The sequence below is a fragment of the Balaenoptera physalus genome, assembly GCF_965194825.1.
Source record: "Balaenoptera physalus genome assembly, chromosome: 11".
Classification (NCBI taxonomy): Eukaryota; Metazoa; Chordata; class Mammalia; order Artiodactyla; family Balaenopteridae; genus Balaenoptera; species Balaenoptera physalus.
Genome location: NC_138896.1, coordinates 8,267,692 through 8,279,876, shown reverse-complemented (window position 1 = coordinate 8,279,876; position 12,185 = coordinate 8,267,692). Strand labels below are relative to the sequence as shown.

Below are 12,185 nucleotides of genomic sequence, written 5' to 3'. Positions count from 1 at the left end.
CACAGCCAAAAAGAAAAAAAAAATCAAATAGAACCCTCAAAGACTGCTGGTGGGAATGTAAAATGCTGCAAAGACTGTGGAAAACATTTTGGTACTTTTTAAAAAAGTTAAACATATACCAATTATGATCCAGCTATCCCATTTCCTATATATTTACCCAAGAGAAAAGAAAACACATCTCCATACAAAGACTTACACATGAATCCTAAGGGCTTTACTTGTAACAACAAAAAACTGGAAACTCAAATGTCCATCGGCAGGAGAATGGATAAACAAAATGTGGTATTTCCATACAATTGATCCACTATTCTCCATACTACTCAATAATATAAAAGAATGAACTGTTGATACACGATGAATCTCAAAATAATTACACTGAATGAAAGAAGCTAGAAAAAAAGTACTTACTGTTTGGTTCCATTTAAATAAGATTTTTAAAACTACAAACTCATCTATAGTGACAGAAAGCAGATCAGTGATTGCCAAGGGGTGGGAATGCAGAAAGACAGGAGGGAGGGATTTCAAAGGGGCAGGAAGAAATTCTTGGAGATGACGGATATGGTTCTTATCTTGACTGTGGTGATGGTTCTTGGGTGTAGACATATGTCAAAAACTGTATGTCATAGATGCAAAAATCTTCAACAAAATACTAGCAAACAGAATCCAACAGCACATTAAAAGGATCATACACCATGATCAAGTGGGGTTTATCCCAGGAATGCAAGGATTCTCCAAAATACGCAAATCAATCAATGTGATAAGACATATTAACAAACTGAAGGAGAGAAACCATATGATCATCTCAATAGATGCAGAAAAAGCTTTTGAAAAAATCCAACACCCATTTAGTAGGCATAGAGGGAACTTACCTTAAGATAATAAAGGCCATATATGAAAAACCCACAGCCAACATTGTTCTCAATGGTGAAAAACTGAAACCATTTCCTCTAAGATCAGGAACAAGACAAGGCTGTCCACTCTCACCACTATTATTCACATAGTTTTGGAAGTTTTAGCCACAGCAGTCAGAGAAGGAAAAGAAATAAAAGGAATCCAAATCAGAAAAGAGGAAGTAAAGCTGTCACTGTTTGCAGATGACATGATACTGTACATAGAGAATCCTAAAGATGTTACCAGAAAACTACTAGAGCTAATCAATGAATCTGGTAAAGTAGCAGGATACAAAATTAATGCACAGAAATCTCTTGCATTCCTATACACTAATGATGAAAAATCTGAAAGAGAAATTAAGGAAACACTCCCATTTACCATTGCAACAAAAAGAATAAAATACCTAGGAACAGACCTACCTAAGGAAACAAAAGACCTGTATGCAGAAAACTATAAGACACTGATGAAAGAAATTAAAGATGATACAAACAGATGGAGAGCTATATCATGTTCTTGGATTGGAAGAATCAATATTGTGAAAATGACTATACTACCCAAAGCAATCTACAGATTCAATGCAATCCCTATCAAACTACCAATGGCATTTTTCACAGAACTAGAACAAAAAATTTCACAACTTGTATGGAAACACAAAAGACCCTGAATAGCCAAAACAATCTTGAGAAAGAAAAATTGAGCTGGAGGAATAAGGCTCCCTGACTTCAGACTATATTACAAAGCTACAGTAATCAAGACAGTATGGTACTGGCACAAGAACAGAAATATAAATCAATGGAACAAGATAGAAAGCCCAGAGATAAACCCACGCACGTATGGGCACCTTATTTTTAATAAAGGAGGCAAGAGTATACAATGGAGAAAAGACAGCCTCTTCAATAACTGGTGCGGGGAAAACTGGACAGCTACATGCAAAAGAATGAAATTAGAACACTTCCTAGCACCATACACAAAAATAAACTCAAAATGGATTAAAGACCTAAATGTAAGGCCAGACACTATAAAACTCTTAGAGGAAATCATAGGCAGAACACTCTTTGACATAAATCACAGCAAGATCCGTTTTGACTCATCTCCTAGAGAAATGGAAATAAAACCAAAAATAAACAAATGGGACCTAATGAAACTTAAAAGCTTTTGCACAGCAAAAGAAACCAAAAACAAGACGAGAAGACAACCCTTAGAATGGGAGAAAATATTTGCAAATGAAGCAACTGACAAAGGATTAATCTCCAAAATTTACAAGCAGCTCATGCAGCTCAATATCAAAAAAACAAACCCAATCCAAAAATGGGCAGAAGACCTAAATAGACATTTCTCCAAAGAAGATATACAGATTACCAACAAACACATGATGCTCAGCATCACTAATCATTAGAGAAATGCAAATCAAAACTTCAGTGAGGTATCACCTCACACTGGTCAGAATGGCCATCATCAAAAAATCTACAAACAATAAATGCTGGAGAGGGTGTGGAGAAAAGGGAACCCTCTTGCACTGTTGGTGGGGATGTAAATTGATACAGCCACTACAGAGAACAGTATGGAGGTTCCTTAAAAAACTAAAAATAGAACTTGTGGGAAGCATGCAGTCTTAGCCGGAGGTAACTCCTGGAGGAGACAGTATGTCTCTCACAAAAAGCAAAGCCCTTACCTTGGAATGCACTCTTTTTCCCAGGCCTGAGGGATGTAAGAGAGATTAGCAAAGCTATCTCAAGCCAGGAGACCTCAGGGAGCTGAGAGTCCTGGTTGTTCCTTATGGCTGGGGGCTGTGTGTGAGCCTGGTTAAGGGAAGATAATGTTCAAGGATAGTTGTTGTAAACTTGTTGAGTCCGTGGTAGTGACTGAACTGAGAAGATAAGCAATTCCATGGGATTATTGCCTAATAATGAGTTCCTCTTCTGTCTATATAAGATTCAGTAAATTCTAAATAAAGTGCCTAGCAACCATCAGTTGCCTTGGTCCTTCTGACCCCATACTCACGGTGCTATTCAGTCCCTTACCCCTCTCTGTCGGGACCTGGAAGACCCCCTGCGGTGGCTGGACCGTTGCAAGAACTACCATATGACCCAGCAATCCCACTACTGGGAATATACCCCGAGAAAACCATAATTCAAAAAGAGACATGTACCACAATGTTCATTGCAGCACTATTTACAATAGCCAGGACCTGGAAGCAACCTAAGTGTCCATCAACAGATGAATGGATAAAGAAGATGTGGCACATATATACAATGGAATATTACTCAGCTATAAAAAGAAATGAAATTGAGTTATTTGTACTGAGGTGGATGGACCTATAGTCTGTCATACAGAGTGAAGTAAGTCAGAAAGAGAAAAACAAATACTGTACGCTAACACATATATATGGAATCTAAAAAAAAAAAATAATGGTTATGATGAACCTAGGGGCAGGACAGGAATAAAGATGCAGACGTAGAGAATGGACCTGAGGACACGGGGAGGGGGAAGGGTAAGCTGGGATGAAGTGAGAGAGTGGCATGGACATATATACACTACCAAATGTAAAATAGATAGCTAGTGGGAAGCAGCCGCACAGCACAGGGAGACCAGCTCGGTGCTTTGTGACCACCTAGAGGGGTGGGATAGGGAGGGTGGGAGGGAGACACAAGAGGAAGGAGATATGGGGATATATGTATATGTATACCTGATTCACTTTGCTATAAAGCAGAAACTAACACACCATTGTAAAGCAATTATACTCCAATAAAGATGTTAAAAAAAAAAACTGTGTCAAAAATTTGATGTTAAAGTATACATCAAATTGTACACTTCAAATATGTACGCTTTATTTTATTTCAGTTATATCTCAATAAAGCTGTAAAAAAAAAATCACATGTATGACCCATTCTTCAGAGGCCTACACGGAAAGTGGCAATAAAACAATGCCAAGTAATACATGTTTTCTGGCGAGGGATATTCAGTGTTCTGCTAAAGAAAACTACATCACCAAAGAAAACATTGGGACTATAATGGTAGAGACGCATAGGTCAAGAGAACTTTCCAGCCCTGCTCAAATCATTCTGCAGAAAACTGCACACAATGCTCTCTCCTTGTGTGGAGCACAGCCAGATGCAAAAAAGGGGGAAAAACCTAGACAGTCGAATTGTAATTAATGAGTCACATTAACAACAATCTACATGGTTTATGAGTTTTGAAAATCACCTACCTAGATGTATCATTTAATTTAGGAACCTGCATTTTTGCTGATGGTTCTTGTAAATCTAAAGAATGCTCGAGTTTTGAAGTAACTTCCAAGCATGAAAATGAAAAACAAAAATTATTAAGCATCTCAAGTAAACATTTAAATATACCATTCAAGTCTTAGGACAGAAAAAAAATCTGACCTTTTTTTTTTTGTGTATCATCCAGTTTCGATTTTTCAGGTGAATTATCAGCTGTATTTGTTTGCTGCAGGAAAAACATATATACCTAAGTTTAATTATGTTGTCTTTGAAATTTTTTACAATTCCAAAGAAAAGCATTTAAATAGTAGGATATCAGGATCTTTGTTCATTAGATTTAGCTCAAAATGACTGTTGGCTGTTCCATAAACATCAATATCCACCCTCAGAAGATTTGCCACCATCAAAGACAATCAGAGTGTCTCAGAGTTACTAAGGGAAACATCAAAGGAAGACTTACAAAAATGTCTTCCACAGCATCATAATTGTTGAGATATGTACAAGTTCCCAAAAAGACAATCTATCTGGAGGAATTATCTTTGGTGTATTTGTTTTTAAAAAATCATAACACTATCACATTTCTGTATAATGTGTCCATGTAATCAAACATAAGAAAATGGACTGAACACCAATACATGCCAAGCAGTGTGTTAGGTGCTTTATGTATATTATGCTTTTAATCCTAAGAGGGCCACACTGTAAACCAGCTATTACCTTTGTTTTATAGATGAGAAGCCTCAGGCTCAATGACGTTAAGTAATTTTCCCAAGTTCCCACAATCAGTAAGTGTAAACCAGGTCTGATTCCAAACATTAGGCTGCTTTCCCCACACTCAGTCTCCAGATCCCAAATGAGGGAATGAGGCAAAGCCAGCCAAAGTGACACATTCCGCGGGAGAGCCAAGATGAGTGAAAGTCGAGAAAAAATAAACACGGCAGACAAAAGTAATTGAAAGGAGGGAATAGTGGAAAAACAGAGAGATGGTTGACCAGGAGAAAATGGACAACAAGCCGGAGAATCAGTTTCCACCTGCCAGCATCCCGGTGGATACAGTTCTGAATCTTGTCCCCAGTTCCCTGTACTCACAGCAGGCTCAGACTGGTTATCTAAGGGGAGAGTTGTTAGGCAATGGTTATCTTCAGCACTGGTTAACTCTGCCGGCTCGGTAGATTCCTTTGCTTGGTCTATACACATTAAGAAAAGAGCAATGAAGAATGGTAACAATAACCGTACACGATGCTGCATACACCCTCCACACACTCTTCACGAGATTCATACTGCTAGGACATCACCATTTTTGGTAAGAGCTGGTAATTAGGACCTGCTATGGACACCTTGGAAAACTGCTCTTGGGTCTAACTCATAAGAGATATGTAACCTGTGCAGGGCCAGCTTTGTGGGTAGACAGGGCCCTACACACTTGCCTCCTGCCACCCCATCATAATTTCTCTTTTGTCATTTCCAATTGACCCCAAGACAGACTGTATCAGGTGGAGAAAATAATTCAAGGTTTAATCAGCAACTTTTCTCTCTCCAAAGGTATAGTAACACATTAATTACTCCTATATGACCACAGGTTTTCAGTGACCTCTTTCAAGTAATATTTTATCATTGTTTCTCTACGGAATCCAGGTAAGAAATTTTGTTATTTCCCAACATACCTGTCTCTCTTTCGTGGCTGCTAGGAATCTCAGTGTCTTCTTTCTCAAACTCACCAAAAAGGTCTGAGGAGATTTTCGTCTGGTCAGACCTCACCTGAAATGCAAACCAAAAATCACATGATTTTTAAAAGCAGTAATCCTTTTAAAAATTTATTATTAACAGACCTAATGAGACATAGACAACAATACAATAATAGGAAGGGACTTTAATACCCCACTTACATCAATGGATACATCACTTAGATGGAAAATCAATATGGAAACATCAGCCTTAAATGACACATTAGATCCAATGGACTTGACATATACATAACATTCTACCCGAAAGCAACAGAATATGCATTCTTCTCAAGCACATATGGAATCCAGGATAGATCATATATTAGGTCACAAAACAAGTCTTAATAAATTTAAGAAGACTGAAATCATATCAGGCATCTTTACCAACTACAGTGATGTGAAACTAGAAATCAATTACAAGAAGAAAACTGGAAAATTCACAAATACATGGAGATTAAATAACACGCTTCTGAAAAACCAATGGGTCAATGAAGAAATCAAAAAAGAGATTTAAAAAAAAAAAACCTTTTGGCAAATGAAAATGGAAATGCAACATACCAAAACTTATGAGGTGCAGCAAAAGCAGTTCTAAGAGGGAAGTTCATAGTGATAAATGCCCACATCAGAAAAGAAAAGAAGGACTTCCCTGGTGGTCCAGTGGTTAAGACTCTGCGCTTCCAATACAGGGGGCACAAGTTCGATCCCTGGTTGGGGAACTAAGATCCTGCATGCTGTGCAGAGTGACCAAAACAATAATAATAATAAAGAAAAGAAAGAACTCAAATAAACAACATATCTTTACACCTCAAGGAACTAGAAAGAAAAATAAATGAACCCAAAGTTAGTAGAAGGAAGAAAATGAAGAACAGAATGGAAATAAACAAGGAAATAAACAAAAGACACTAAAAAAAACAAGAGAAAAGATCAATGAAACTAAGAGCTGGTTCTTTGAAAATATAAACAAAATTGACAAACATTTAGCTGGATTCACATATATGTGCGCGTATCTATCTATCTATATTTAAAACAGCATATTATTCAGCCATAAAAAAGAAGAAAATCCTGCCATTTGCAACAACATGGGTGGACCTCGGGGGCATTATGAAAAGTGAAATAAGTCAGACAGAGACAGACAAATACCATATCATCTCACTTATATGTGGAATCTTAAAAACAACAACAAAAACAAGCTCATAGATACAGAGAGCAGATTGGTGGTTCCAGAGGAGGGGGTTGAGGGTAGGTGAAATGGGTGAAGGGGGTCAAAAGGTACAAAATTCCTGTTATAAAATGAATATGTCATGGGGATGTAAGGTACAACATGGTGACTATAGTTAATACTATATTGCATATTTGAAAGTTGCTAAGAGACTAAATTCTCAAAATTTTTTTTGTTCTCACACAAAAAAAACTTCTAACAATGGTGATAGTTGTCAACTAGTCTCATTGTGGCGATTTTTTCACAATATATACAAAAATGGAATCATTATCATTTACACCTGAAACTAATATGTTTTATGTCAATTATATCTCAATTTTAAAAACCCTAACATGGAAATGTAAGAGACATGAAGACATACTAAAACATATTTACTGATAAATAATCAAGAAGAATTAAACATGCCACCTGTTTCTCATCTCCTAAAGCTTTAATGGAAGCTTGGGCTATGTTGAATTGCAATTCAAAATGAATTTCTATTTTCATCACTTCTTTGTTTCTGATATTAATAGGCTTCTTCAGGTAAATTTTGAGCATCTTCATCTCAGTTTCTAGCAAAAATAAAGTATACCAATGTAGATCAACATACTGAAAGGTTATATTTTTAAATTTTATAATTTTAAATAACTGCACTGGGATATTTGTTCACTGCCCAGATTCTTCTTCAATGAGAAGTTGAAAAGAAATTATTTTAATAAAGTTACTCTGAAATTATTTTTATTAGATGCACATGTGTATTTTTACACACACACATACACACACACAATACGTTTAAGCAGTTAATCTAGCAGAGATAGAACTAACCTAGCAGCATAGCAAATGAGATATTTTGTCTTCTAAAATTCAATCCATTTTTTAAAGAACATGTGTGAATACAAAGCTATCATCTGTAACAGGTATTTTACTTCTCAATATATTAAGCACAACATTCATTCTCATTCTTTCTGTCTCTCAGATCCCACTCATTTCTAAAATTCAAAATAAAATCCACTGTTCTCAATATACAAACTGGAATAATCCACACTCATTTCAACAGACTCCACTTAAAGAAGAGAAATGGAAACATTCTCCAGAGAGGCTTAATTCTCAGACAACAGTCTCCTTGAGGGCCTCCTACCAGGACATCAGCCCTTTACTGACAAATAGTAATTGGGTTTAGAAGAGAAAATAGTTTAGACCACAATTCATAGCGAGCCCAAGAATAAGCCACAGTAAGTACAAGCTGTGTTGGAAGCAGCAGGGGTGAAAAGAGTAAAACCCATGAAAGAGCAGGCAAAGCTCAGGGTCACAAATTGATGAGAATGAAAAGAGGAAAAAAGAGACACACCTGGGTCTAGATCTGTGGCCAGTGATACTTGAAACGTGGCTAGTACAACATGAATTGCATTATAAGCATAAAATACACACTAGATTGTGAAGACACAGTACCAAAAAAGAGAAGGTAAAATATCTCATTAATTGTTCATATTGATTACATGTTAAACTGTTAATATTTTGGACATACTGAGTGAAATAAATATATATTATTAAAATTAGTCCACTTGAAAAAAACTTTTTAATGAGGCTACTAGAAAATTTTTAATTAAATATATGGTTCAGATCCTATTTCCATACAACAGTGCTGGCCTCTAGTAAAGTTCAACAATCCCCCAAATGCTGATCTTACTGGATGTTCAGTCACTGCAGAGAAAGTCTCTAAATCCCTGCAGCAAATTCTAAACAAGGTCTGAAAATGTAAATAGCTAGTTGGGCTGTGGGGCTCAATGCAAACGTACAAGGGCAAGAAGAAGTAGCCCGAGGGCTGCCCTCAACAGCCTCCTGAAACACTGTCAACCCCTTAGCAGGAAGGGCTCGGCACGCAAAAGGCAAGTCTTGCTTGTAGTGTTTGCTACACAAGCCTCAGTTTCCTCGGCTATAAAACTAAAACATCACACCTACTTCCTCCAGCTACTATGAGGCACTTTAAGAATTTTAAAGTCTCCCCAAAATGTGATATATTTATGAAGTGTAGAATATTAACTTTGGCAAGTTGGTTGCTGAAAACCACCTCAACAGCAAAGTTCAGGTTCAGAAACTTAAAATATGTAATGTTAGGGATACCACAGTCAGAAAATCCATGGAAGTCTTTATAAAATATTGACTTCAGAATAAATACCAATGATATTTTGCATATCTTAAGTGAACAGTAACAGGTAATGACTATATAAGTTACTTTTAATTTATGATTATATTTAATTTACATTTCTAGTAAGATGTTTATAAACCCCTTTCCTTTACTACACATAGGAGACACCTCCAACTCAGCGTATGCTATCTTTCCAATTTTGTGACTGTATAACTGCACGTTTGTGATTCCTCCCATCTGTGACACCATAAGAAATATATATTTGATCTTGGCCTTGGTTCCTGACACAGAGCTCCTGAAACGCATTTTAAGTGATGGGGTGCTAGGAGCATCTTTTGTTCTAATATTTGGTCTTTGACCCTGGTTCCTGACACCAGAGCTTCTAAGGCCCTTGGAATGCCTGGGGTGATGAGTGTTTTATAAGTTAATGAGGTGACTGGGGTTAGAGGACTGAGGGTTGGAGGACTTAAGGATGGGGACTGGTCGAAAACTTGCACAAGCCTCTTAGATAGCCTCAACCACCAGAGGGCAGACAGCAGAAGCAAGAAGAACTACAATCCTGCAGCCTGTGGAACAAAAACCACATTCACAGAAAGATAGACAAGATGAAAAGGCAGAGGGCTATGTACCCCATGAAGGAACAAGATAAAACCCCAGAAAAACAACTAAATGAAGTGGAGATAGGCAACTTTCCAGAAAAAGAATTCAGAATAATGATAGTGAGGATGATCCAGGACCTCAGAAAGAGAATGCAAGCAAAGATCGAGAAGATTCAAGAAATGTTTAACAAAGATCTAGAAGAATTAAAGAACAAATGAACAGAGATGAACAATACAATAACTGAAATGAAAAATACACTAGAAGGAATCAATAGCAGAATAACTGAGGCAGAAGAACGGATAAGTGACCTGGAAGACAGAATGGTGGAATTCACTGCTGTGGAACAGAATAAAGAAAAAGAATGAAAAGAAATGAAGACAGCCTAAGAGACCTCTGGGACAACATTAAATGCAACAACATCCGCATTATAGGGGTCCCAGAAGGAGACGAGAGAGAAAGGACCAGAGAAAATATTTGAAGAGATTATAGTCGAAAACTTCCCTAACACGGGAAAGGAAATAGCCACCCAAGTCCAGCAAGCACAGCAAGTCCCATACAGGATAAACCCAAGGAGAAACACGCTGAGACACATAGTAATCAAATTGGCAAAAATTAAAGACAAAGAAAAATTATTGAAAGCAGCAAGGGAAAAATGAAAAATAACATACAAGGGAACTCCCATAAGGTTAACAGCTGATTTCTCAGCAGAAACTCTACAAGCCAGAAGGGAGTGGCATGATATACTTAAAGTGATGAAACGGAAGAACCTACAACCAAGATTACTCTACCCGGCAAGGATCTCATTTAGATTTGATGGAGAAATCAAAAGCTTTACAGACAAGCAAAAGCTAAGAGAATTCAGCACCACCAAACCAGCTCTACAACAAATGCTAAAGGAACTTCTCTAAGTGGGAAACACAAGAGAAGAAAAGGACCTACAAAAACAAACACAAAACAATTAAGAAAATGGTCATAGGAACATACATATCAATAATTACCTTAAATGTGAATGGATTAAATGCTCCAACCAAAAGACACAGGCTTGCTGAATGGATACAAAAAAAGACCCATATATATGCTGTCTACAAGAGACCCACTTCAGACCTAGGGACACATACAGACTGAAAGTGAGGGGATGGAAAAAGATATTCCATGCAAATGGAAATTAAAAGAAAGCTGGAGTAGCAATACTCATATCAGATAAAATAGACTTTAAAATAAAGAATGTTACAAGAGACAAGGAAGGACACTACATAATGATCAAGGGATCAATCCAAGAAGAAGATATAACAATTATAAATATATATGCACCCAACATAGGAGCACCTCAATACATAAGGCAACTGCTAACAGCTATAAAAGAGGAAATCGACATTAACACAGTAATAGTGGGGGACTTTAACACCTCACTTACACCAATGGACAGATCATCCAAACAGAAAATTAATAAGGAAACACAAGCTTTAAATGACATAATAGATCAGATAGATTTAATTGATATTTATAGGACATTCCATCCCAAAACAGCAGATTACACTTTCTTCTCAAGTGCACACGGAACATTCTCCAGGATAGATCACATCTTGGGTCACAAATCAAGCCTCAGTAAATTTAAGAAGACTGAAATCATATCAAGCATCTTTTCTGACCACAACGCTATGAGATTAGAAATCAATTACAGGGAAAAAAATGTAAAAAACACAAACACATGGAGGCTAAACAATACGTTACTAAGTAACCAAGAGATCACTGACAAACTCAAAGAGAAAATCAAAAAATACCTAGAGACAAATGACAATGAAAACCTGACAATCCAAAACCTATGGGATGCGGCAAAAGCAGTTCTAAGAGGGAAGTTTATAGCTATACAAGGCTACCTCAAAAAACAAGAAAAATCTCAAATAAACAATCTAACCTTACTAGAGAAAGAAGAACAAAAAAACCCAAAGTTAGCAGAAGGAAAGAGATCATAAAGATCAGGGCAGAAATAAATGAAATAGGGCTTCCCTGGTGGCGCGGTGGTTGAGAGTCCGCCTGCCAATGCAGGGGACACGGGTTCAAGCCCTGGTCTGGGAGGATCCCACATGCCGCGGAGCGGCTGGGCCCGTGAGCCACAACTACTGAGCCTGCGTGTCTGGAGCCTGTGCTCCGCAACAGGAGGGGCCACGGCAGTGAGAGGCCTGCTCACCGTGATTAGGAGTGGCCCCCGCTCACCACAACTGGAGAAAGCCCTCGCAAAGAAACGAAGACCCACACAGCCAAAAAATAAATAAATTTTTTTAAATAAATAAATAAATGAAATAGAAACAAAGAAAACAATAGCAAAGATCAATAAAACTAAAAGCTGGTTCTTTGAGAAGATAAACAAAATTGATAAACCATTAGCCAGACTCATCAAGAAAAAG

The 12,185-nt window shown here is 37.3% G+C and overlaps 1 protein-coding gene across 5 annotated transcripts in view; it reads right to left on the bottom strand.

Moving 5' to 3' along the window:
* SYCP2L (synaptonemal complex protein 2 like) overlaps positions 1 to 12,185 on the bottom strand; it is a 73,519-nt gene that overhangs the window by 34,784 nt on the left and 26,550 nt on the right. For all 5 annotated transcript variants that reach the window (XM_082413286.1, XM_082413283.1, XM_082413284.1 and 2 more), the window contains exons 15-19: positions 7,464 to 7,606; positions 5,777 to 5,870; positions 5,202 to 5,299; positions 4,287 to 4,341; positions 4,100 to 4,184 (exon numbers count right to left, since the gene is read on the bottom strand). In XM_082413286.1, coding sequence (XP_082269412.1) covers positions 4,100 to 4,184; positions 4,287 to 4,341; positions 5,202 to 5,299; positions 5,777 to 5,870; positions 7,464 to 7,606 — 475 coding nt within the window. The remainder of the gene's footprint in view (positions 1 to 4,099; positions 4,185 to 4,286; positions 4,342 to 5,201; positions 5,300 to 5,776; positions 5,871 to 7,463; positions 7,607 to 12,185) is intronic.